Source organism: Chlamydotis macqueenii, chromosome 25 (assembly GCF_036417535.1).
Source record: "Chlamydotis macqueenii isolate bChlMac1 chromosome 25, bChlMac1.mat, whole genome shotgun sequence".
NCBI lineage: Eukaryota > Metazoa > Chordata > Aves > Otidiformes > Otididae > Chlamydotis > Chlamydotis macqueenii.
In genome coordinates, this window is record NC_141580.1 from 5,447,450 (window position 1) to 5,474,674 (window position 27,225).

The window sequence follows — 27,225 nt, forward strand, 5'->3', positions numbered from 1 at the left end:
TGTCCCCGGCCTGCACAGCCACACAAAGGATCCGTCGGGATCACGCCCAGGCGCATGGTGCCATCGGCGAGGTCCCCGAGCACCCGAGGCATCGCGCGGGGCTGGCAGATGTGACGCAGGGCCCGCGGGAGACGCGTCCCCTGGGAGCAGCGGCTGGAGGCCAGGCCAGGCGCCCAGGGGCATCTCAAACAGCGCCCTGCACCCACACAGAGCGACAAAACCAAGCTTGGGGGGACAGCGTGCGATCCCTGTTTTGATCCGGGGTTTTTTTGCTCCTGGCCTGTTTCTGAGCACAAGAGCAAACGCAGCCATCACACGACGGCTTCTATCAGATGATTTCCCAAGAGACGTATCGCCAGCAAAGAGCACGGCCACCGCACCCTTCCTTTTCAGTTACTGGTTAAATGCCTGAAGCATTTCAGAATTTCTTGCTGCAAATTCGTTGCTAAATGAAGGCCTCTGCACTTTACAACACTTAAGCGCAGGCTTAGCTGGATGCCTGCAGCGGGCTGCGTTGACTCATGCAGCGATAATCGCATGCTGAAAGATACCGGCGAGGTTCAGGGTCCTTCGGGAGCCGCAGAGGCGACGTGGCGGGAGCCCAGGCCCCACTGCAGCTCCTCGGTTATCCCTGCCCTCCAACCCGCGCCGCGTGGCTCAAGCCAGCGTTATCCTGCTGGGCACGGATCTGGCGACTGCATCCAGGCCATTCCCTGCTCCGCACGCGTTTCCCGGTCTGCGGAGGCTGCAGGACGCTCAGGTAACCTGACTGTTGAAAAACCACACATGGTTATCACTGCCGGACCCTGCCTCGGTCACCGTCACTGAATTCTGCCATCACAGCCCTCACCGAGGCTCGGGACACAGCGTGCTCCGTGAGCAGGGGCAGCGCTGTCCTCATCTATACAGCTGCTTTTTCCTTGAACTCCGAACAAAACAACTTTTTATCCCAAACCCACCTCACTTTGAGCTGTCTCGCAGCTGCACGAGATGGCAAGCCACTTAACGTCCTCTCAGCCACACTGCCAGCTCCGAGGCAAAATCTGCGGCAAGGGGAAAGCACGGGACACTGACAAAAGCCGTCTTTTGTGACAACGGAACAGACGGGCATTCAGCTGCCATTCGTAAAAGGAGCTGGGCAGCCAGCTCCCGTATGTTCCCTCGAAAACCGCAGCTAAATTAGGCCAGCTAATGCGGCACAGCTCACTGGACAGTATCAGCATGCTCATTCACATGCACAAACGCAGATTTTCGTGTTTTCAGAAGCGGTACCCTTCTCAAGGTCTGACTCACAAAGTTTACAGATTTGTCTTTTTTTAACGCAATTGTTCTTGTCACTGAAGAGCAGTTCGCACACAGAAAGGCAGACTTTTATTGCACTAAACAAGGTCAAATGTATAAAAATGCCAAGCTTTGGCTCTAAGACAAATCATTTCAATATTTCTCTCCCTCACCCACGTATTCGGAGCATACTCTGTCCCCGGAAAAAAGAAGCCATCTCACTCAGACTGGAGTAATCCACTGGATTTAATATTTTTTTTTTTTCCAAACTGCATCCAAAACCAGCGAATGACAAGACAAACCCAAGTTACGTTCAATGTTTTTTGTCCCAAAGTCTCTTCCAAGCGTTCGTTTCGGAATGGCCTGCATTAAGCCAAAGCAAGAGAGCATTTTAAAGGAATGCACGTATCATTTCTTCAAAAGGAAAAACCAAGCCCGGTACTTTGAAACTGAACACAGTCACAGACAAGAACTTTTAGAGTTTGAACAGACATCCTCTACTAATAACAAACACCCAGTTTCAAAGAAAATGCGCACTTTATACACAAGCAAAATGAAAACAAAAAACCTCTGCAATAGAAACGGCTCCATTACTTTCCATTTTCAGAATGAATTCAGTGTGGGATCAGAATACTCTACACACGAATGGGAGCAGTCACTGGTGTGGACAAAAGCTCACAGGACCGACCCGAGACGGGTAACAGTTCAGATCATGAATTGGGAAAGGGCTAATCCAAACAAGGGGTGAAGCAGCTGTCAGGAACTGATTTTATTTTAAGCCATTAATGAGAAATCGCTGCAGTTTGCGTAGGGAGCGGCAAAGGGAAAGGATTTCCACTTCTTGCCATTCGGCTGGTGAAGGGCCGTTCCCAAACCACTGCAAAGGGGTAAGAACAACATAACCCTTTGGGGAGCTGAGAACAACCCAGGCAGGGTGGGGATAACATGGACTGCAGCCACGCATCCCTGCTTATCTCCAGGCTCCAAATGTCTCTCCCTTGTACTTTAAGACAACGTGTTTTTCACCCAGCTTCTCCATCACGCTCCCGGCTTTCTGCTGGCAAAGCCTCTCTGCCCATCTCCAGGCAGCATGCTTCTCTTCAGCCTCTGGTTAATTAGAGGAGCATGATTAATAAGCTCCCTCTCACCCCACACAGCAGGTCCCGTCTCACCAGCAAGCTCTCCCTGCCCGCAAGTCCACTCAAGCTTTTAAAAACTGCCATATGCTTACCGTGTTACTTAGAGACATCACCCTGAAACTTTTCTGCATAAAATTCCGAGGTTGCTCCTTTCCCGGAGCACCAGCCAGGAGTTACTGCTAAACAAAAAGCCAGAAAGCGAGACCGCTTCCAAACATCTCTGCTGGAGGTGAACGGGAGACGCTGCTGCTGACCCCACGCACAGGCTTGTGTTGGCTCTGGGCACACTTACATCGCTCTAAACCAGAGCTGAGAGGTAGCTGGGACCTACGCCTGGGCTGCCTGGGGTCCCAGAGTGAAAACAATTCAGCAAAATGCCTCTTTTCAGCAAGTGCTCGGCTAGAGGATAACAGCAAGCATGTGCTCTTATCTCCTCAGTTTAAATTCAACGTAAATCCTACGCCTAGGTGTTCTGCGGGACGGGAACGGAGTGCGGGTTTACCCGCGTCCTCCACGGAGCCTTGCTTCTTGATCCGGTTCCTGCCCGGGCTGCAACGAGGGCGCTAGGGACTGAGGTAGCCTCGAAACAGAACGGTCCTGCTTGAAACAGGCCCCAAAAACACACTGAACACACAAAAACCGAACAAAAAAATGAGCGCGGAGCAAGGTCCTGAATACATTATAAATAGTAGCAAAAAGCATACACATTTATCAGCATCTCTCAAACATTAGCGCGCGTCCTTGCCAAAAAGACTCCGCCAAAGGCAGTAAAACCGCATTCTCCTTTTTCTAATTATAAATTCAAGTTTAATGCCAAAACCACAGAATGCCAAATCTGACTGGTCTCTCGAGCAGAAACCTGAATAATACACATTGCTCTGTCTGAACTGAATTCCTCAGACATAATGGAAGGAAAATAGGTCAGGAATAAGGCAATATCGTTGATATTCGGAAAGGGCTTTGCGAAAACCTTTACAGACAGCTCGTGTGTCCTGGCCGGGGGGAGGAAGGTCCTTCCTCGAGCGTAACGCACGGAGAAACAGAATCACCATGACTCCATCTGACCAGATTACTTTGGAAAAGACAGAAATCTTACCCAGAAAGTATCGTAACGACTTCATGCCCTTGGGGAGTGGGGTGTTATGTAACCTCAGACTTCAAAACCACCCCTTTCCACAGCTATCACATAAATATGCGGAATGACTGAATCCAGTAATTTCTATTTACTTTTTTTTTGGATGTTTTACAAGAGTTGAGTTCCCTCCTGTTGCATAAAGCTTGCAGGGAGGTCTGAGCCCTCTCCGCGTTACAGCTGGCACTCTCACTTCGAAGGCAAGTCCTCTCACACGTGTGCATTCCTCCTGTAAGCAATTTTCCATAGGGCAAAAAAACTGTAGCGCATAACAGCGATAGTATGACACTTCCATTTTTAAGTAACACACCATTTTCGTAAAAGACAGAGTCAAGAGCACCATTAACAGATGTTTTCCGAATTTTTCACTGCTCTGCTGCTCAGCGGCTGGCACCCGTGGGCGGCCGGGATAACCGGAGACTCCTCTGTGCTGTTTGCATGTTCAAGGCACTTTGGAAACGCAGCATAGGAAGTTTTATGTTGAAAACAACGAAGAACCACGACGAAACCGCGACCACAGTAATAAAACTAGAAAAATGCTAACAGCTACATCTTGCTTTCTCCTCGTTAATATAAAAACGTGTAACGTCAGAGATCCAGTGTACAAATACAAAAAATTGTGCATAATAAATGTACTATAATACTGTACATACAGCATAAACCGTTCAATGAGAATGATTTAAATATACCTATTTGTCTCCTGACTCAGAAGACAGAAGAATAAAGTCCTATAATCCCAGAATATGCGTATAAACCCTTTCTGAGAGGTTGAATCACTAGCCAATGGTATCCCTGAAAATAAGCAGAGTCAAATATTTACTTAATGGAAGCCATTATTCAAGGGGCTGCTGGTTACGATGAACTAGGTGAAAAAAACCACAATACATAAACTCAGCCAACGTTAAATCCAGACAGAGTTCTTCCCATCTCCTGACTTGCTACTGGCACTGCTTTTGTTGGAGCCTGCTTTGGATTTCTTCTCTCTGGAACTGCCGGGATTGTTTTGGTTGTTGTAAGCCTGGATGGCGAGGTCCAGGTGCTCCTGAGCCACCTTAATTTCCCTCTGCAGATTTTCCAGGTCGGCAGGAATGTTTTCTTCGTTGCTTCCATACTGCTGTTCCTGAGCTATGTTGGCTTTGTTCTGTTTGTAGGCCATTTTGGCATTGGAGAGTTCAGTGTATTGCATTTGCTCCGGCTTGACGGCAATGTTATAGCCAGGAGGAGCCGACGGCGTGTTCCAAGTGAAAGGGTAGTTGTAGGTACCAGAGTCTTCCAGCTCTTTTCTCTTGTTGTTCAACGTGTCCCGGATTGTGCCAAATCCCAAATGGAGCATCTCCCAGACATTCAAAAGCAAACACATGCAGCTCACCCCGTACATTATTAGGAGGAATATGGTCTTTTCCGTCGGCCTCGAAATGAAACAATCTATTTTGTGCGGGCACGGCTTCCTGCTGCACACAAATATGGGGCTGACCTCGAACCCATACAGAAAATACTGACCCACGAGAAAGCCGATTTCAAACGTAGTCCTCGCCAGAAGCTGCAGCACATAAATCTTCATGAGCCCGTCTTCACGGATCCTCCGCCTGCCATCGTGCTTGGCTTTGGCAGGGGCCTGCTGCTCTTTATTCTCCCGTTCGCTTTCCAGCTCGATTTCGGGGTACATCATCGGGTCTTCCTCGTGGTCCTCCTCAGTTTCCTCTAAGCCACGGTGTTGTTTCCAGCGCATGGAAAAGCTTTTGCTTCTGATTCTCCTGTCGGCTTCGCTGTGTTCCACCATCCGGGCAATTTTATGAATTGCATAGCCTAAATACATCACAGACGGAGTGGCAACAAGAATGATCTGAAAGACCCAAAATCTCACATGTGAAAGGGGCGCAAAAGCATCATAACAAACATTCTCGCAGCCAGGCTGCTCCGTGTTGCAGACAAACTTGCTTTGTTCATCGTAATAAATGGATTCTCCTCCCACAGCCGTCAGGACAATTCGAAATACAATCAACACTGTCAGCCAGATTTTGCCAACAAAGGTTGAGTGATTGTGGATCTCCTCTAACAGACGGGTCAGAAAACTCCAACTCATGGTGGTCAAATAATTGTATCTAAAAAACAAACAAACCCCCCAAATATTGGTGAGTTTATCAGCTTGAGCCTAAACGGTGCAAACATGCAACCAAGAGAGTCAGGAAACTCTCACATTTTACAACCCACACACAACCGTTTGTGTACCATCACCTGCTACCGGGAAATTCCAGCTGCCAGAACTTGCTTGAAGATCCTACGTCTCCTCCGCAGGCTTTTGAGAAGTCTGCTATTAAAAAAAAGTAGCAGTTAACTGCCATTTCACAAACAGAACATGCTCCCAAAGCTACTCCGGAGCAAAAGATAAAACTGTGGCTGCTCCGTATTTCAGATGTCAATAAAAACACTTACACTTCAGGCTGGAACCCGCAAAACACAGCGGATTGAAAGCTAAGCTCCTGTGAAATTTTCTGGGCACTGCTGGCTACATCCCACCGCTGACGGTGAGATTTATTTTAACGAATTTATTTTAACTGGAGGTGGCCAGGCTCTGGTAAAGCCTGAGCTTGCCGTCTCGGCCCCAACCATAGCCCACGGAGAGAAAGAGCTCTCTCCAGAGGGCAAGGCCAGCTGTCTGGAGGCAGAAACGAATCACAGAGCCCAAACCTGAGAAACAGGCAGCCGCTGTATCGTTGACTTAATGCCAGGGCCAACTCAGTACAGGTCAGGACCTGAGCAGTGCCACCCCGCAGGCCCAGGCCAGAGACGGGGGGTGACCGAGGGAACATCAGATTTTTAACCCGATGCTCAAACTGTTCTATGAATTTGGGTTCAGTCCCTTGGGGAGGCTAAAAATCTCCCTCCTGAGGGCAGAAAATACTTTAGCATGTATCTTGCTGGGTAACTGGGAGAGTAGAGGAGAATCTACTTAAAAAAAAGTAATCTGCCAAAAATTTTAGAAGATATATTAGATAGAAATCAACATAAATTTGCAATCCTAACAGTAAAAAAAAAACAAAAAACATTTGTGGAAACTCACAGCTGGCAACGCTGTGAAGTATTAAAATGAACAAAACCTAGCAAGGTTACAAGCCCGCCTGGAGCTCTAAGTACTGAGAAGATATTGAGCACAGGAAGAACTGTTTGACGTTGGGATAGCATGGGAGATAGCACATCTTTCAGTCCTCTGACGATGTCAAATATGAGCTTGTTAAATTTCACAGACATTTTTGTATCAGAACAACATTTGGTGAAAGATCCTAAAACTAGAATTGGACAAATCTCTGGCATGCTGATCTTAGAAGTGATTTATTCTTAACCTGGAGAAATTCCAGGAGACTGGGAGAGAACTAGTATTTGCAACTAATCAACTTCTTCCACGCAACTACAGAGTTGTTCACAGGCAAAATAATTAAATTTGAGGGGATGCAATCAATATAGAATTAAAGGATACAAACGCAAACCCCCTTCTGGTGAAATTCAATGTTTCATTGAGAAGGCAAGCAGCACAGACATAATGCGGACGGCCTGTGGAGGACATTTGATTTATCACTTCATGACAGAGTGAGAAAAAAAATAGTGCAACAGAGTATTAAAAAAGCCCATATTAAGTGAATTAAAAGTAACAGAGATCTTAACAAATGTTCCCCACATCAGAACCAAGAGCAATTGCACGGAATTACAGCAAGTTCTGCGAAGGCCAGGAACAGGCCTGGCAAATCGGCTGCATTTTCCCCAGATGCGACCAGAAAATGGCTGCTGACAAAATCTGCAAACGGCACAGAAGTTTGCAGGCTGACACACAAAGATGAGAGTTAGCAGTGATGCAGAAAAAGACAGATTGCTCGAGAGGCTGAGTCCGCTGAAACAAAAGCAATGCTTTAAGCAAGCTTAATGCAAAGACACGCAGCTAAGAAAAAAAAAGAGCAGGCTTTTTTAAAGGAGAGAGCAGTGACTCTGGACATCAGTGAACACGAGCTGGTGACAGAGCAGAGATGAGGAACGCAACCCTTGGCTGTGCCACGCGCAAAAAGGAGCAAGGAGGGCGATCTTACCTCCTCGTTAGCAGGACAGCACTCAGTGCCTGTGTCTGCATCCTTCACAAGTTGCTTACACATCAGAAAGTGAATGTATCAGTCTCGAAAGCAGCTGAAGAACAGGGAAGACGCCTAAAAGTAAAAGATTTAGAGAGTTCAATTTGTTTAGCTGGGGAACCTGGGAAGAAAACGAAGGATTGCTGGTCAATCACTTAATCTAGTGCTGTCAGTTGAGCAGGCCATCAATCCAAGGCTGACCATCGAAGCTCCTCTTTCTACACAACCATGCTACCACTACGCCATAGAGAGAATTGGCTGGAAAACCAAATATTTAACAGGAAAAAACCCAGAAGGTTCCAATCCCAGTCCAGCGCCTTACTGCAGCGGGTGGCTTCACGCTCTGAACGCCCATTTCAGAGAGGCACCTGCGTACAGCTCTGCAACCCCGAGCTCCGCATCGGCGAGACGAGAGGGCGCTTCAGATACTCACACGTCTGGTATTTTCCAACAGCTCACTCAGATCAGGAGTCAAAACGGGTGTCAGATCCCGTCTGCAGGTACTCTGCGCACCTGAAGAGTCTCCAACGCGTGGAAGAGAAAAGGCACGGGAACCCCTCGTCCAGAACCGGGGATTACAGAGGTAAGAGCCACAACACCCACGCTCACGCCAAGGAGCACCCCAGCCTAGGCACCAAGCACGGACGTGTAACGGGGCACACAAGTTGGCAGCTGACTTGTGGTTATTCATCAATTAAAAATGAGGCAAAGCCCAAATGAGTTTAAGGAGGAGTTAATTTTCACTCACTGAAAATGTTAGGGCCAAACTCTTTTCTAAAACTAAACTACAGAGCAAATTTCAAATTAATTAAATATTGTTGTCAGTGTAAATTTAGAATAAAAGCAGGAATGAGCCTTTAAATTTTCAGATACTGTCAATGTTTATTCACGAGCAGTTAACAACAGAGACGTTTGGAATTGGCGCTGGTTTCAGAAAGAGAGGGAAATCTGAATCTGTACTTGTAGACAAGCAGCTAGCTCAACATCTAATGAATTCTGTCAAGGCTGAGTACTTGTCAGGCTTTTCACGGTGTGTTTTCTACCTGCAGACCGCATATCTGTGGTTGGCTTGCACCGAACCTCGCCAGCTGGGAAGAGGAGAGGTGGGGAGGCGGGGGGATCACACCTCGGCTCCTGGGGCGGTGGCGCGGAGCCCAGCGGCCGCCCAGAGCGGGAGACAGCCGGTGGGCACGGCACATCTGGCCCGCTGCAGAACTCGCTTGAGGAGAAAGACGGGGATGCACGTCCTGGATTCCACCAGTTACATAAATGAACAGTGCGACAAACCTACGTACAGACACTGACGGCGCAGACCTGTACATCCAGGTTAACTGCGGCCTTCAGATGCGGAAGACTGCGTTATGAGCCGCGCGTTCAACAACCAAGACTTCTGCGATTAGAGAGCTCTGGCCACGGAGATGCGAAGTTGCCGAAGAGCTCTGATTCTCTTCAACAAGAACGTGTCACTTATTCTAAATTTAGTTTTAGCCAGAGCAAAGCTACTGACACAAATACGGGAGAATCCACCAGCAGGCAAAGAACTGCTTTATCTTTAAGGAAACGTTTTGGTTCAAGTGAAATGACTATTTCAAAAGAGTTTCCGGCAGAATTACGGTGTTGGAAATGGTGGCATCCTTCCGTTTGGTAAGAGGAGCCGAGGTCAGAGGCCGCGTGTTTCTGCTTTCACCACACACATGGCAGTAACCTTCACCTAACCTACACTCAGCGTCTCCCGCGTTTGTTGTTCTGGCAACATTTAACTCAATAATTTTCCACCGTTTGAAACAAAAGCCTATGGACACTGACACGCATCTGAAAAAGGCAAAATGTCAGCAATTTCAGCTAATTTAAGTCATGCCAGGAAATGCATTTGAAAGAGACTTTCATTCCCTGTATTTGTCATAAGTGCATCCCAGCACTTCCAGCGGAGGCGGCTCCTAGAGCGGGCAGGGTACATGGCGCAGGTACCACAACGCTTATCTCTGACAGCACGCTGGCTCCTGCGAGGTGAAGTTTTGAAGACACTGACATCCAGAAAGAATAAAGAATTTGGAGCAGGTATATGGGGAAAAAAAAAAATCAGCTTAAGCTTAAGAGATTCATTGCAGGAAACCTCTTGAGTTACTTTAACACGGTTGTTTTTCACATGCAGACACGGACAGGGAATGGCCCCTCCTGTGTGGAGCCTCCCCTACATGTGCGTTCGAATATGAGTTAAACACGGGGTTAATTTCACCTCCTTTCAGCTTTCTCATCTAACCGTGATGGCCTCCCACCAGTCAGGGAGGGAAGAACTGCGCCTCCGAGGAGCATATTACTGTAGCAACCATAAAATCCTGCCTTCGGATGAGAAAGCTGAAGTGTGGCAGGGATGGACAGTGGGACAGGAAGGATGGAGGCAGATGGAACCGCGATTGCTCTGGTGAAATGCTCCCTGCAACGCCTCCGTGCCTCTGAGATGTACGGCAGCGCAGTGTGCAACAGGCAAGGTATAAGAACAGCCAGGTTTTAACAACAGCCTCACTCCAGGCTGTCGAATCCCAAACACATTCATGAAACATGACATCAGGATTCATTTCATTAACGACACAGAGGGATCAAGTGCAGCCTCAGCAAGTTCGCCGACGACACCAAGCTGTGTGGTGCCATGGACACGCTGGAGGGGAGGGATGCCATCCAGAGGGACCTGGACAGGCTGGAGAGGTGGGCCCGTGCCAACCTCATGGAGTTCAGCCAGGCCAAGTGCAAGGTCCTGCACATGGGTCATGGCAATCCCAGGCACAAATCCAGGCTGGGTGGGGAATGGATGGAGAGCAGCCCTGAGGAGAAGGACTTGGGGGTGCTGGTGGGAGAGAAGCTCAGCATGAGCCGGCAATGTGTGCTTGCAGCCCAGAAAGCCAATCCCATCCTGGGCTGCATCCCCAGCAGCGTGGGCAGCAGTCGAGGGAGGGGATCCTGCCCCTCTGCTCCGCTCTGGTGAGACCCCCCTGCAGCGCTGCGTCCAGCTCTGGAGCCCCCAACAGCAGAAGGACGTGGAGCTGTTGGAGAGGGTCCAGAGGAGGCCACGCAGATGCTGAGAGGGCTGGAGCAGCTCTGCTGTGAGGCCAGGCTGAGAGAGCTGGGGCTGCTCAGCCTGGAGAAGAGGAGGCTCCGGGGAGAGCTGAGAGCGGCTCCCAGTGCCCAAAGGGGGCTGCAGGGAAGGTGGGGAGAGACTCTTCAGCAGGGCCTGGTGTGACAGGACGAATGCTAAGGGTTTTAAAACTGACAAGAGGGTAGGGTTAGATTGGACATAAAGAAGAAATTTTTTACACTGAGCGTGGTAGAACACTGGCCCAGGCTGCCCAGAGAGGCGGTGGATGCCCCATCCCTGGAAACATTCCAGGCCAGGTTGGCCGGGGCTGTGAGCAACCTGATCCGGTTGGAGATGTCCCTGCTCCTGGCAGGGGGGTTGGGCTGGGTGGGCTTTGAAGGTCCCTTCCCACCCAAACCAGTCTGTGACCCTACAACTCTGGCTGGAAGGACTCCACAACCAACCTGTCCAGCACGGCCAACCGACAGCGCTGCGAAGGCAGATAGCCCAGCCCACCCCACCATCCCATCACAGCTGGAGACGCCCTCCCCTGGCAAAGCCCGCATCCGGGTACGGGCTTCAGCTCGCAGCTGAGTTTTCCCTGGATCAGAGGCAAAGTCCAGCGCGGGAGCACAATTCCCAGCCCCAAGACCCAGCTCCCAGATGGGAACAGGGAGCTGGAGCTCCTGGGTCCCACTGAATTCCAGTAGCTCACCAGCACCAACTCAGACCAGGTTTGCCTTAAACAGCACACACAGAAAAAAGATTTCATAGCTAAAAGGCAGCCAGTAAGGGGAAAGTATTTACAGGAAGAGTTTTTTCCCCTTAAAATGTTTCCTACCATGTCATGCTAATGAAATTTGATTAATTTATTAATGATATCTTTGTTTTGTTTTGTTCTAAAGCAGTTTAAAAAGACGTGTGCTGAGCAGAAAAATAATTCTGGAATAAATGCATGGCAATTCTGCTGATAATCAAAAGAGGTTTCATGCGGCATGAAAGTAAAATTGGGCCCAAGGGCTAATTAAAATAGGATTTGAATTAGGATGAATGAATAATTAGCATTATTCATTCAAATCTCATTTACATTGAAATGTAAGAAACTGCATGATTTACAGTTGTTTTTTAGGAAGCACAGAGGCTCTTTTTTTTTTTTTTTAACCTGAAAACGGAGTAAGACTTTGCTGTTCAAGAAAGAAGAAATCTGTGGGCAGACCCAGCACCGGCAAGGCACCAGCACAGCACAAATCCGCCCGAATACCGCGCTGACACCGCCCGCCCTCCCGACCCGAGCAGTGATTCCAGCGCCCATGCTCCCAACCGACGCGAGGGGAAGGATGTGGGGATCTTCCCGCGGTACGTGAATTCACTGCTACCACCTTCCATCAGCTGCGAGGGAAGCGGGTTCAATCACCACCACCTTCACCCCCGTGTTTTTAGGAAATGTTTACAACGCAGTGCAGATGGAAATGAGTAAGAAAATAAGTGTACTGAATTTTATTTTTTAATCTATATTATAGAAGATTTGGGACCGAAAAGGCTTGTGCCTTTTGGACAGCACACAGCGCTTTTTCAAGTAAACACTCTGTCATCTGGAAGTCTCGTGGCAAAAAGCAGAGGAGGGTTTTGAAAAAGCCACAGCGTCAACGTCAATTTGGAAACGATTTCTGAACGGTGCCTTCTAACCCCAGGCACGTTAATAAGGTTCTGCCGATCCCCAGACCAATACCCTCCAGTCTAAAAAACCCCTCGCTGAATTACGAGACCGCAGATCCCACGCGGGATATAAATAGAACGCTAAAATCGGGGTAAGAGGTAGAAATGTAATAAGACTCTCGTGTTGTCAAAAAAATAAAGATGTCACAAACTTATCTTTTTGAAAATCAACATACGCATACCCACCCAAGCATCCAGCTTGAAGAGAAACTGGAATTTGCAGATAGGACGCGACCCCCCGGCAGGCTTGGCGTACCCTCTAGGTAACGCACAGAAAGCCAGGCGACAATTTTAGCAACGCTCCCCCGCAGTGACACGATTCAAATGAAATCACAACACGTTTCGTGCTGGCCAGGACTCGCGGTTACTTCACCCGCAGCGAGCGCGCTCCTCCAGGCATGGGGTTTCCAGGGCAGGCACCCCAACGCAGGCACCATCCCGACTTTGGGGAGCAGCGTCCGGCGGGGCCGCCCGCGCGCTCTGGCTGGCAGCACGAGGACACGCCGAGCCGCAGGCCGGACTGGGGTTCATCCGTGAGCAGGAGCCTGCAGCGACAACCGGCCTCATCAACAACGCAGGCTGAGCTGCAGAGTCTCTCATACCTCAGGAAATTTTTGGAGAGCTGGTTTGGGGTCTGTGCCAGCCCAAGTCCCTTCGTACGTGCTCAGCACTCAGTGTCCCTTCCGAGGCGTACCAGTTTGGGACTGGTATAGCGAGCTCCCGAACTGGGCGCTCCTGCAGCGACTCAGGACAGTTGTCAGACGCCTAGCAAAGCTGAGCGAGCCGCTCACCAGACCTGTCCTACGGCTCAAGGTACCAGGGAACAGGGGCAAGCCCCAGGTGGTGCCCGGTGATGTGAAACGTAACGATGGGGAAACCAAACTGGTCGGCAGACTGCACGGCCAGGCGTGGTGTGCTGTCTGACAGCCCGCAGCAAAACGCTGACCCTTGCAGCAGCAAGCCACGGTCAGACCGACGCGGCATCGCGCCAGACTCGGGTCGTACCAGCGCCGGGACGGGAGCTGGCAGCACGAGCGAGCCCCCTCCTTCACACAGCTGGTGGGCTAGGGACAACCCAGCCAGCGCAGAGCTGCTGCAATGGAGCTAAAACCAACCTGGGAGTTAACTCTGCCCCTCTCCTCTCACCCATCTCTCTTTTCTAGTCTCACACACTTCAAAGCATCTCTCTACAATAGAGTTTAACCCTGCCAAGCCCAGGTGGTTCTGAGCAGCTCCTGTACAAACCGGCAGGTCCCTCACGACTTACCGACCCGGGCCCTGCCCTCACCCTCAGCATTGCTGCGCTTGTTCCTCCTACGAAGGACCCAGCAACGTACAGCAAAACTCTTTCCCTGGGTAATTGAGTTGGACATTGAAAACAAGGAGTTACAGGGTAGAAAAAAGGGTAATTTTTTTTTTCTTTCTGCAAAGAGGTTGAATCTGAAGCTCAAGGCATACTAGAGAAAACACCCAACACTGCTGTTTTGAGATCAAGGCCAAGCATTTAACCAAACCCTGAGCTCTGGGTCTGCCAGCCCAGGCTGTCTGCAGACAACATGGCCAGGGACTGGTATACGCACCCTTAAAACCCAAAGGTCAGGAGGGTATTCTCAAGAAAGACTGTTCCTACCAACAGGAATGACTATCAGACTGGGTGAGCATGGTCTCGGTACGGATTCAGGTCCACAAAACACTCCCAACTGTGAGCTTTCAGTTCCCTTCCTTCCACACCAGGTGCATCCCGCAGGCTTTTCCGCAAGATGATCGTACATACACAGCACTCCTCTCCCGAGCACCAAGAAGTTCTCTCTAGGAGCTGCTCCCAGACTAGATATCCACATGCTCCTCAGCTCAGGGCTACTAAACCCCGGTTCAGACACACGAAGCGTTACCACTTCCCAAAATACTTCAGAGATCAAACACAACAAATGCCGAAAAAGTCCAATGCTGCAACAGCTTCTTTGTAAGTGACAGAACCACCCGTTTCCTTCAGTCACGTATTTACATTTTGAAGATGCTTCCCCTCTAGGTCCCCTTGTACCCATACATGTTACTCTAAGAAATGTGGAATATTCTGCCAACCAGTAGGTTAAACTACTCATTCTGTCTCCCAAAGCAGGGTCAACTAGAGCAGGTTGGCGGGTCCACGTCCAGACAGGTTTTAAGTATCTCCGAGGACGGAGACCCCACCAGCTCTCTGGGCAAGCTGTTCCTACGCCTGACCACACTCACAGCAAAAGCAGTAAAAATTCTCACATTTAAGTGGAATTTCAACCGCTGTGGTTCAATCTGTGCCCATCACCTTTCCCTGGGTACCACTAAGAAGAGTCTGGGACAACAGCAGCAAAGCAATTTTTCCTGTAAGAAGGAATGTAACGGAGTGGGGACAAGTCACAGGGACTTGAAATACACTGCGCCCTAAGATTCTTCCCACTCACAGTGCGGGATCACTGCCCAAAAAAGCACGAGGTGCTGCGGCATAGTCACCCCAACACTCCCTGCGCAGTTCCACTACCATTGGCATGGCATAAACAAAATACAGCATTAAAATATTAAAAATACCATACTGTTGACTATTGCACCTGTGTTCTCAGCAGTTATTTTCATAAACACAGGCAACAGAAGGGTAAAGATGGAAAGAATGCAGTGAGGATGAGGACAAATGCCAGGTACTGTTACCAACACCACTCCAAAGTGACAGAGTGCGATGGAGATCCCGAACAGCGGAGGGAAGGAAACGGCAGGGCAGCGTCCCGCTTCGAACTCCGCAACGGCACCTGTGCGGGGCTGCAGCCGAGACAGGGAGGGGAAGAGCGGAGCCCTAGCAAAGCAAAACAACACCAGCGATTAAAGCAAACGGGAGCACAGTGCCCTACCTGACACTTCAGACGGGCGCTTCCACACCAAGACCCACAGCGCCGCAGCATGAGCGGAAGGGAAAATCGCGTTTTCCCAGGCAAGCCCGAAAGGTCTCAGGTCCAAACTGAAGAACACACAAGCACCGTTGTGTGTTACGTCCACAGCAAAGGCACCGAGGGACACGTGCTGCCGGAGAGCAGCAGCCGCTGTACGGGCTGGAGTGCTCGTGCACTTACCTGCGCCCCTCCGTCCCGCTCGCTGCGACGTCTCGGTAAGGCCATCTTCACCCACATACCGTTCCAGTCAGGCATCAGCGAGAGTTCCGTGCCTTGACGTGATCAGCGATTCCAATAACCACAACACCCCTTTAACTACTCCTGACTCCGCTGCAGCCAGCAGCACCACGGCCCCAGCGGGCTCCTCCTATCCGCTCAGAGGAACGAGTGTCACAAGAAAACGACACTCCTGAGGCAGCTGACCCAAATATCAGTCTCACAGACATTTTGGGAAAGAAGAGAGAAGCCAAAAGAGAGCAATTCTGTCAGCTCCTGTACGTCAAAGGCTCTCACTCGGCCGAGCCGGATACAACTGAACGGGGACGAACACCTAATTCACCCACCACCACATTATGACAGTCAAAAGAAGCTATGACAGCGTTTGCTTCAGAGATAAGCCTCGAAAACCAGCACGACTGGCTTGTAAATAAAAGAGATACCACATGCAGCCTGCCACAACGTCCCCAAACACCCATTCCACAACATTTAAGGACAGCAGTTGTTTCGCTGTGACCCAAATTAAGATAAAAAAGATTTTTCTTTCTCAGGGCTGTCATCTGGTCTAGCATGAAATGTTGCCTCACCCTACAACTGTCACAAATTCATCTAACGTTCTCTTCAACAGCGGCTTTCCGGCTAAGCCTTACAGAGAAGGGAGGACAGTCAGAAGGCGGACGAGGACATTGCAGCCAAGATCGCAAACCCTCACCGCCAACTGCTTTACAAGGCATCCAGCACACGGAATTGCTCTGCTGAACCCAGTCAGGACTTTCCACTTCCGGAGGGTGAGAAAGCTCTGCAGACCTCTGTGCCTGCACACAACTGCATGTCGCCGTAGGAGGAAAGCACTGGACTCGAGGTCGGTAGCCGTAACGCTCTCACCGTCGGTCACCTGTGTACAGCAATCTAGGAGGACGGTGTGGGGAACATCTACAGCCGAGGACAGAACGACAGCACCTCGCCAGAGCACCAAACCCACCCTCTGCAGCCACCCGGCCACGCGCCGTAGAGATGCTCCTTCCACAGTGCCGTGCAGAGAGCAAGGGTCCGCTGCACGAAAGCAGCAAACACCAAGTCCTAGCAGCTTTATTTTGCCAAAGATAAAATTTAAAACACAAACACGCATATAAATTCACTAAGTTAATTATTTGTTGGGAAAAAAAAAGATTCCTTCAGTGAAATAAGAAATCCAAAGTTGTCATTTTCTGAAAGACTTGAATACTTTTCTGGACCCCCTCGGAAACAGTCCTGAGGCGCTCGCTGATTGAACTCTCTCCGCTCCATCATGCCAACCAGGAGAACAGGCACACCAACTGTGTTTTTTCTTTTTGAGAACAGCCACAAATAACTTCTATTTTATGAGAGGAAGCCAGAAGCCCTCTTCCCACCAAACGTCGTGCCAGAGAAAGGCACACCTCACCAAGCACGCAGTAGCAGGGGGGTCATTTTTTGCCACCTGACTGCTTTACACAGCCATGTATTTTATCAGACTTATTTTCAACACAAATTAGCAGCAACTTTAAGGCAGATTAGCATGGAAACTGCTCAAGCCAGGCACGTGACTTGACAGGACAGCGCCAACTGGACGAGGCACAAACCGCTTTTTGGCCCTGCTAGAGATGAACACAGCACGCTGAGACTGGCACAACCGCGGGCAATGCGACAGCGCCAGGCTTCCCCCAGTTCCTTTTTTCCGAGCTTCGAAGATTTTAGGACCTCGTTTGTCACTGACTGGACTTCGTGCAGGTTCTGTACACGCTCTTGCCAGGCTCCGACCAGGAGACAGCCGGCCACCACCATTAGCAAGCCCACAGAAAAAAATCACAACTCAACACAAAGTGAGCACCGGTGTAAAGAGGATTATAAAGCACCGGCCAGGTCAGCGGTATGGCCTTAAAATACCATAGAAAAATACCTAGAACAGCAAATATTGTAAAAAACCTTACTTTTCTTAGAACTAAGAGAAAATAAGACAAGCACATCACAACAGAACCTGCACCAACAAGAGAATCTCCTTCCGCAGAGCAAGTGGCAGCCTCCGCAGTCTGGACATCCCAGTTCACTCCCACGTCTGGCCAAGCCACGCTGTAAGTTCAGATACAGGCAACTTCCCACCTGCATGACCAGAATAAAACATCCACAGGAAAATAGAAAGCGGAGACAAAAAAATATTAACAGACTAGATCACTTTAGTGCAAAAATATTCTTAACACAAGAGGCGCTTAAGCATCTGCTGTATCACATCTCGTTCACAAAAAAATGGGAGATGAGCTGCAAGCAAGGTAACTCCTAACAGGGAACCACGGATTATTTGGTGGATTCCCTCTCTACGGTAACTCACACCTACCCTGCCAAGTTCACAGAATGCTGCGGGTTGGAAGGGACCTTGGAAGATCATCCAGTTCATCCGTCCATGGGCAGGGACACCTCCAACCGGATCACGTAACCCAAAGCCCCGTCCAACCTGGCCTTGGACACTCCAAACATCTGGGCATCCACAGCTTCTCTGGGCAACCAGCACCCTCATTCTAAAACATTTCTTCCTCTTGTCCAATCTAACCCAGCCCTCTGTTAGTTTAAAACCCTTACCCCTCTCTCCCCACCTTTCCTGCAGCCCCCTTTGGGCACTGGGAGCCGCTCTCAGGTCTCCCCGGAGCCTCCTCTTCTCCAGGCTGAGCAGCCCCAGCGCTCTCAGCCTGGCCTCACAGCAGAGCTGCTCCAGCCCTCTCAGCATCTGCGTGGCCTCCTCTGCACCCTCTCCAACAGCTCCACGTCCTTCTGCTGTTGGGGGCTCCAGAGCTGGACGCAGCGCTGCAGGGGGGTCTCCCCAGAGCGGAGCAGAGGGGCAGGATCCCCTCCCTCGACCTGCTGGCCATGCTGCTGCCATCTGTCCCTACAACTACAACAGTTTCTCCCCCATCGCTCTGTTACTGTTTCAGATACCCACCTGCACCCTGAGGGACCATAGGTTCATTCCTTAACGCTACTAGAAGAGATGACAACGCCATGCAGGAAAAATTCTGTGACTCCTTCACACAGCTACTGACAGAACCAGAGATGGAGCCAGGCTCCTCGCCAGCCCCGCTCCTCCGGGACTCTCTGGGAAACTGGCTGACACTGAAGTGACCAGAGAGGAGGTTACAGAACAAGGAGCCAAAAGGAGGGGTAACGGCTGGGGGGGGACGGGGTGGCATCCACCAAAGAGGCTAACGAGCTCAGAGCCAGAACATCAGGCTGGTCACAGCCTTTCCTAAAATCACCGTGGTACACGCAGGCAAGCGTCAGGCCAGCTCTGTAAGACAAGGGTTATGAGGAAAATCCCGGCAAACGGCAGGCCTCCAAACCCAGCATCCGTACAGGACTAATCAGACAGCGTTACACAGACTGGAACCAGCGGACAATTGATATTTCAGTATAAATACATCACGGGAAAAGTCAGCGTGGCTTCTGTAAAGGGACTTCCAGCCTCACAGACCACCTCCAGACCACCTGGATTTTTAAGATCCGAGTCTCTCTCATCAAAGGTTCTTGCAGGGACACCAAAAGGCCACGGTGGAAAAGGAACTGTCCCTGCGGGGATGAACGACTGGGTGAAAGATAACAAAGAGTGGGAGTAAACGGTCATTTCCTGCAAGGAAGGGAGGTCCCAGCGGAGTTTCACAGGGAGAGAGGCTGGGACCTGCGCTGGACCAGGACATTGAGTAAAACCCAACAGTGGGGCGAGTGGGATGCGACCAAGGATCCTGGTGGCAATAGTCAAGGCAAGGCAGATAAGCAACCATGAGGAACGGCAGAAAGACGTTATGACTCTGAGTAACCTGGTAGGAAAATGGCGGATGAAATTCCACACAGATAAAGTTATGCATTACATCGGATTCAAAAAAAAAAAAAAAAATCTCGATTTCACACTGAAAAAAGACTCTGAGATGGCCTCAGCAAGCAGCAGAGATCTTGGGGCTGACAGGCCGCTCCATGAAACCTCTCGCGCAGCTCAGCACGGCCCAGAGAGCCAACAGCATTTTACCAGTGTCGGAGAAGGACGAGCGCACGAACAGCGCATGCTGCCGTGTCACTGCGAGCGCCCGCGGTCCACGCACATCCCGGCCACGGCGTACGGCTCTGGTTGTGCTCATCCACCAGCGGAAGAAGAGGCACTGGTGGCAGCCAAAAGGAAAAACAGGTTATTGAGCGGGGTAAGTCACAGCCGGGTGGTATTTGGTATTTACTCGCCGGACTAATCTCACGCCACTGGCACACTTGAAGAGCAGCAACGATTTATTTCTGTCGATAGCTCTCCAGCACAACCCTCCAGGGAACGGGATTCTGCAGACGCCTGGATCGATGAGGTTTTGCCACAGGTTGCGAAGAAAGCAAGAGCAGGCTGAGGAATACAGACGGAGCCGGGTGCTGCCACAGCGGTGGAGCCTTCAAGCCAGCTCCAGAAAGAGCGAAGACTTTACCTCAACCAGAGAATGAGGATCATTTCCACGGCTATATGGAAGCTGTGTACCTCCTCCCAAACACTTCACTTTTATTTTGGATTTTTAATATCACCAGAATCGCTGTTTCTACTAGGAAAATTCTCCTTTTAAACTACGTGTTTGCATGTCAGCTAAGTAACTCCTGCAAACTAATGTCTGCTGTAATTAAAATGTAATCATTTCTCAACTACTTAAATATCTTTACTGTGAAAATCGGGAGATTTTTGTATTTTTAGGAGGAGGTGCTGCATGCAAGACAGCACACCTGCGAGACACACATTAAGAACCTCAATTATTTTATTTGTACAACATTTAAAAATGTATTAACACCGGGGCCAGCCCCACGTGCATAATCTACCATGCAGGACCCAGCTCCCTGCAGACGTTCCGCTCACTCCAGGCCCCGGGGTTACGCGTTACTTGTCAGCTGTGTCCCTGAATCCGGAAAAGACTTCCAGGAGTTAACAAGGAGTCAGAAACTCACCCTCAAGGCAGCATGGAAACCATCTACACACAAGAAACACATCGCCCTCCCAGGCTCTCTGCTATTTTAAGCACGGGAGAGATACAGGACTTTACAGGCGATGACTCGCTGTGCACGCATCTGGCACGGCCACACCGCTCACGCGTGTCCAACGCTGGGACGTCACCGTGAGCCGGAGCTGACGTCCCCGACGCCGCAAGCATCACCGCTCATCCCGCGTGCCGCGATTCCCGGGGCGCACCCCAGCTAGAGCCGGGGTTGGACCCAGAAGTCATTTCTCCACATTCCTTCGACAGTTTACCTTCACCACAAAAGCAAAGCGGAAACGACCGGCTCCAACACGCCACGGTTTTTGGGAGGGCTTCGGGGATTTTTAGGAGAGGAAGCTGCGCACAGCTACCTACAAGGCAAATAAAACAACCCTGGAAAAGAGGATTAACGGCTGAGCGGAACACAGTACCAAAAAAAAGTAATAAAATGCCATTGTCAACCACCTCTCCAGCAACATTCGCACTGAAAAGAACAGTGGGCACAATCTGCTCCTCTCCATATGCATGTCCTCTCTTCGCACTTCAGCAGCATCTTAAACGAGGTCAGGCACACACACAATCATCGGTTCCTGACAAATTTGTTACTCAAAAGGTGGAACTAATATCCGTAAGAGCCCGAAGCTGGTATCGTGTCCTTATTTAGGCAAAAAAAGCTGGCTGACTCCAACGATTCTCATCTCAGCAAGGTAATAGGGAGAAATCCTGCACTCCGGCGTAAAAATGTAAATCCCAGGTCAGGGAGTCATTCAAGCACATGCCTGATGCAAAGCTGGGAAGAAATCCTGCTAATAACCGGGCTGCTTGCATATTTACAGCCAGGCACGGGCTTAAGTACCTGGATGATCTGGAAATACTCCATAGCCCCCGGAAAAGAGACTCAACCAGGCTGGTCTGTGAATTAATCACAGTGGTATGAACAGAACTGCTAATATTAAACCGGGGGGAGCGTACGTGTGTGTGTGCCGAAGCATCTGTTCAAGTTTAGGCATATAAAACATTTTTCAGCCCAGTGACTCCATGGGGAAATGCCTCATACATCAGCTCGTCTGACTCAATTTTTCCATCACATTTCCCTTAATACCGTTTTGTCCATAAATACACGATTTGGTTTTTTCCAAAGATAGCTTTTTATTTTTAGAGTCAGAAAACCTTGTAACTTGTGTTACCCCTTAAAGCCTTGGGTTCTTCTTTGAAATGTGATAATTATGGAATTATTAGCCAATTCTCAGGTATGAAGTTATCTACATTTGCAGAAGGAGAAGAGATCTCTTTTTGCTACAATATTTACTGTTCTCAGTATTCCCCTCACCAGAAAATGCCCTGTAACTTCGTAACTGCCCAGCCATTCGCCGCCGTTTCTCAGTTCCGCCCGTAGCGCGTCCGGGAACTTTCACCCTAAATCTTCGTTTTCCACAAAAGAAAGCTAAGTTTTTACAAATCCCAACCAGATCTTGCAGAGAGTCTGCAATGTGGGGAGAACCACGCATCACTGCCCATGCAGTGATAATGACTCATAGTTATGGCACAAGGAGGTCACAAAAGGAAATCTAACATCGCCTTCTTCCCTTCCGAGGAGCATTTTGAAGATAAATTCTCTTTCACGGCTTTTAACAGAAAGCGGACAGCCTACCAAAACCATGATGAAGGACGCCCAGTGAATAGATGATTTAGACATTTTAAAAGTATGGGGGTTTTCCAGAGGCAGAGTTCAGACACTGAGCAATACTGAACACAGCAAGTGAAATGTGATTTAACAGCATTTGACCATTACTAACCACAGCCTGAGCCAAAAACAAAAAAGCGTAGCGTGTTATTACACGGCACCAGTACAGGACAGTGGAATTCCACTCCTGCTGCTCGCGGGAAGCGCAAAGACCAGCTGGAATGATTGATAACGACGTGGGGCTCTGCAATAACATATCCATCCTCAACGCACGGCAAACGGGGCAGCAGCGCAGTCACCCTCGAGGGACTGACTGGGCCATGGTCCAGGGACCAGGATTCGGAACGCAGGGAGCGTCCCTGCGAGCTGGGCAGGGACGTAAGGAAGGACCAGGTCTCTCTATACAGGTCAGCGGTGTTAAAAAGTAAAGCAAGCATAAAAAGTAGGGAATATGAATGGAACTTTTTTCACGGGAATAATTTACCTCCCATTAAGCAGATTAAAAATAAATCTGGAGCACAAACACTCTGTTGAGTGGCAGCACAAAAAACAAAAGCTTGGAACAGGGCAGGAAGAAAGGATCACCTTCCTCCTAATGAGAGAGCAGCGCTCATCCTCTGCGGTCGCGGCCAGACAACAAAGGGGTCCATTATCCGCCCAGGGCTTTACTCCAGCTGCTCAACCATCACTCCCCTTGTCCGAGCTCGCGCCGCTATTCAGAGAATCCCGCCTGAGCAATAAGGTCAAGGCACAGACGAGGCACCTGCTGCACCTCCGCCTCGTGTTGCTGACCTTTAATAAAAAAGAGACGGTGAAAATCTGAAGTAGGGTTAAAAAGAGCCACAAAATTGCCTCCCTCTGCCCAGTCGATGCTGATAGTGAGCCTACAGACTGAGTTAAGAACTTTTTTTCCTCGCAGGTACTAATGACGGCAAGAGGAACGCTGGCAAATCCCCAAAACTCCACCTGGCGAGCACAGCCTGCCTGGGTCCCCCCGTTCCCAGCTCACACGCGCCCCACCGCGCTTCAGCAGCTCTCGGTTGGAAGCTCAAGAGGCTGTAACAAGTTCTCACCCTCCAGCATCGCGCCTTGGTCAAAAAAAGGAGCGCCAGCTGCGCTGTGAGCACCTGCTGGCTCCAGCTCCCCCAGCAGAAGGGACAGGGGGTCCGAGGCACAGGGGGTCCAGCACCCCAGTCCATACTGGGCCAAACGCAGGCGCTTGCAGGATTAAACGACGCCAGACAGTGTGCGTCCAGGTTGCTTTGGTGGTCCTGAGTGGCCGAACTACACCCAGGTACAGCCGCAGGTGCCACGAGTGCACTGGACCTCATCCTTCGCTCGGCAAAAAGTGGTGTTCTAGGAGAGTCCGGAAGGTTTTTTTGACTCACCGAAGTTGCTGGCAGTCAGTAAATCAGTAAGTCAATCCGTCTGTGCTAAAATTCATCGCAAACTCTCCATCAGCAATTAGATTTCACTATTTGTAAGAATTTTGCTCTTGCACCTCACCCTTGTCAGCTATAAAACCATAAAAAGCCAGAAAAGACCCTTTAAGTTTCACCCGTGCAACACAACTCCCAAACCAGTTCCCTTTTAAACCACAGAAAATTCTTTAGAAAAACCGTGTCTACAGTTGAAACTCTTCCCTACCTACGGAAATCTGTGCTACAGTCTTAAAATTGGTCTCAATTGGCCAGCATCATCTCACTGCCCTGCTGCACCTCTGTCCCCACAAGCGCACTCACAAACCGTCACCGAGCTCTCTTTTAACCTTCCCTTTGCTACGGGATGGACGGGGCCGCTGGAATCCCTCGCTGTCAGCACGTTTCCGACCCTTTCGGGGCCCTTCTCTGCCCCGTTTAAAGCGAGCGGTCATACCCTTGGTCTGTGACCCCGATTTCTCAGTTATTTACAGATACTTGCATCACTCACAAGTTCTCTGTGACGATTTGGATGTCCGCTTTGAAGTAACAGGCAAAAATAATCCCTAATGAAGGGCTAGGAACAGGTACCGGTGGAATCCCTCCAGAAAAGATACTTCACCACAATTCCTCGCTTACAATCACGCACTCAGACCTGTCAGCTGCTTAAGAAAAAATCCACCACCTTAATGTCGTTGCATCAATTAAAAAAATACTTAAATTAGTTTTTTTTTATAGGAAAACGTTGTCTACTGACAAGAATTCAAAGTCCACTTCATCAGTGGTAACACAAACTTGCAATTCTGGTCTTAAAAGTGCTACAGGCTGTCCCTTTGATACAGGTACAGCCAGTCATCAAGATTTTTTTAATCACTTTTCACAGTTTAAATGGATCTGAAACTTGACACAGCCAGTTTTAAAAGCCACGACAAGGATGAGAGAAGCTGGGTGATGAACCCAAGCAGTCACAACAAATAGCAGCTGAACGCATTTTCAAGGCAGTTGAAAAAAACGGAGATGGTCGTGTAAAACAAGTTTCATGTGGCCTGAAACACAAACCTCCAAACGTGTGTGTCAAAAGTGTGCTAACATGGTTTCTCGTTCTGTTTTGCCCTATCCTTTGCCATTTCAGTTCAGAAAAGCCAGTCGAATTACCGCGTTTTTCAAGAAATACACTGCAAAGGGATCGTTTTCTTACAAGGAGCCACAGAAATACTCCCAGGGCAGACACCCATGCTCAGCACAGCCGGCCCAGAGCACGCAGCCCGCTCTCAGCGCGCCATCGACCCCGCGCACCTGAGCCCCTGCTTCCAGCCCCTCATCCCCTTACCTCGCGCGCTCCTCGGCTGCTGACATGGCCAGAAAGGATCCCCGGCTGCACCGTCGCACGGGAAATTCCTGCGGTCCAGCTACCCCGGCTTTCAACCTCAGGACCGTCTACTCGTCAGGAGCTTTTGCCGCTGACCAGAGAGAGGAGAACGGCGCGCGCCGAGCAGCCCGCGCATTCGTCAGACACAGAAAATATGTAACGGTTCACCCCACCCACCGCCAAGCCCTCCAGATCCGCTTCAGTCACCCGCGCGACGCCTGAGGGAAAACAAACACCGTCCCCTCCTGCCTTTTCAGAACTTCAGAACCGCTGGGGTTAATTTTAGGATTGCTGGAAATTCAGAACTCCCAGCTGTTTGCAGCTGTATGTGGAGAATGAGGAACAGCACGCTAAGGCTCGGATTACCGGTGCGTTTGTACAGTCACTTTCTTTTAAAAATTCTTGCGTATCTCGCTTCACAGAACGGAGCTTACTTGGTTCCCCAGGAAAGCACAAGTATAACTTTAGAAGATACTTGGAAAGAATAAAAAATACAGAGCAGGGTACCTTTCATTTTCCTAACCACAAGCCTTGGCAGAAAACATCTTTCCCCTTTGAAATGACCCGCAGAAAGGCGGATTTGGTAACGGGACTGACAGCTGGTTTGCCAAACATCACCGTGAAACAGATTTCTAACAGAAAGGGACAGATCTGTTTTTCTTCCAATTACCCTTGACTTACAGTGGGCAGAAGACATGGAAATAATAACAAGAGTAATCAATTGTCTGTCAAACGCAAGGTTTTTGTTCTTCCTCTTATTTCTAAATGCTAACCACTCAGTGAAAAAGCTGGATGCGGTGTTACCAACTGTTGCTCGAGAATCCATGCTGCACATCCATGCCCTAATTAAATCTCTGGGCACTATCTCCTATTAGCAATCAATTCGACGGTGGAACCAAATTAGCAATTCCCTGGGAAGCAAGGTTGCAACGACCAGAAAGAGTCAGAACTAATTCCTCCCAGTAAAAAAGAGAACTGGCTATAAAAGGCCAGGAAAAATAACTGCACAAATGTCATTCTTGGGAAATTTTACAACAACGGGTGAAAGTCAGGCCCAACAGAGGCCAAAACTCTCACTGTTCAATACAGGGGTGGATTCCTCTCCTGGGGCTCTGCGTTCAGACCGAGCACAGCTGTGTCGGGCTACCAGCGGCACCGCACGCGTTCATCTGGCCAAGGGGAGGAAGGGGATGCCGATTTCCTAGCTCGTGTTGGTGCTACGACAGCGTCTGGTGCCGTGGACCAGGGACCTGCCAGCACCGTCCTGTCCCGTCCCAATCCTGTCCTGTCCCGTCCTGCCAGGCTGGGAGGGCTGCGAGGAGCGCTCGCCTGCGAGGCGGGTGTCTCTTAAAGTAAAGAAAAATACCTGTTACTGGAACTAGGGTCAGCACCCCAGGAAAAAGGAACCCCCCCCACCGAGGGCGGGACGGACCCCGGAGGCCGCGCGCCGCCAGCCCCCCGCTCCCCGCGGCGGGAGCTGGGACGGGGGAAGCCGCACCAGCACGCCCGTCCCCGCAGCGGGACGCGGGGCGCGGCTCCGCCCTCCAGACCCCGCCGGGAGCCTCGCGGGGACGCAGCCGGCGGCGCCAGTGCGGGTGGGGGGCGCGGGCCCGGCTCCCCCACGCGAGACGCCGGGCTCCGCCGTCGCGACCGGGCACCTCGCAACGGCGGCGGCTCTCGGCCCCTCGCTCCCCTCAGGCAGCCGGTCCGCTCAGGACCCCGCTCCCCTCAGCCCGCGGCGGCTCGGTCCCCTCAGAGCCCGCGGCTCCGCTCAGGCTCCCGCGTCCCGCTCAGCCCCGCGGCCCCCTCAGCGCTGCCCCCCCGCCCCCCCCCGCGGCTCGCTCCCCTCGGGCTCCCGCCGCCCCCCGGCCCCGCGGTCCCCCCCCGCCGCCCCCCGCCCCACTCACGCCGCCGCCCCGCGCGGCTCCAGCCCATGGTCGCGCCGGGGCCCCTCGGCCGCCCACGCGCGCGCCGCCGCGGCGGGGCCCGCCGAGCCCGGGCGGGGGGCGCGGGGCGCATGCGCAGAGCCCCCCTCCCCTCCGCGCGCCCACCCACCCACCCACCCGCGCCCGCCGCCGCGCGCACGGCGTGGGGAGGGGGCGATGCTGCGCGGGAGGCCTCGCGCGTGGGGGGCCTGGGAATTGGGGGCGGGGGGCGCGAAGCGTGGGGCTGG

At 50.8% G+C, this 27,225-nt stretch overlaps 1 protein-coding gene across 4 annotated transcripts; it reads right to left on the reverse strand.

Moving 5' to 3' along the window:
• Nucleotides 1–1,509: 1,509 nt before the first annotated feature.
• Nucleotides 1,510–27,036, reverse strand: GJC1 (gap junction protein gamma 1). 4 transcript variants are annotated; one of them, XM_086766819.1, is made up of 4 exons: nucleotides 26,960–27,036; nucleotides 7,629–7,742; nucleotides 5,788–5,863; nucleotides 1,510–5,654 (listed from the first exon to the last, which is right to left on the reverse strand). In XM_086766819.1, exon 4 carries the CDS (start codon nucleotides 5,633–5,635, stop codon nucleotides 4,454–4,456), a length of 1,182 nt encoding a protein of 393 aa, XP_086622945.1. In that variant the 5' UTR covers nucleotides 5,636–5,654; nucleotides 5,788–5,863; nucleotides 7,629–7,742; nucleotides 26,960–27,036; the 3' UTR covers nucleotides 1,510–4,453. The 4 variants fall into 4 exon arrangements, with proteins under 4 accessions (XP_086622945.1, XP_086622944.1, XP_086622943.1 ...); XM_086766818.1 differs by lacking the exon at nucleotides 26,960–27,036 and adding an exon at nucleotides 25,014–25,148 and having other exon boundaries at nucleotides 5,788–5,860; XM_086766817.1 differs by lacking the exon at nucleotides 26,960–27,036 and adding an exon at nucleotides 25,014–25,148.
• Between the last annotated feature and the right edge of the window lie 189 nt (nucleotides 27,037–27,225).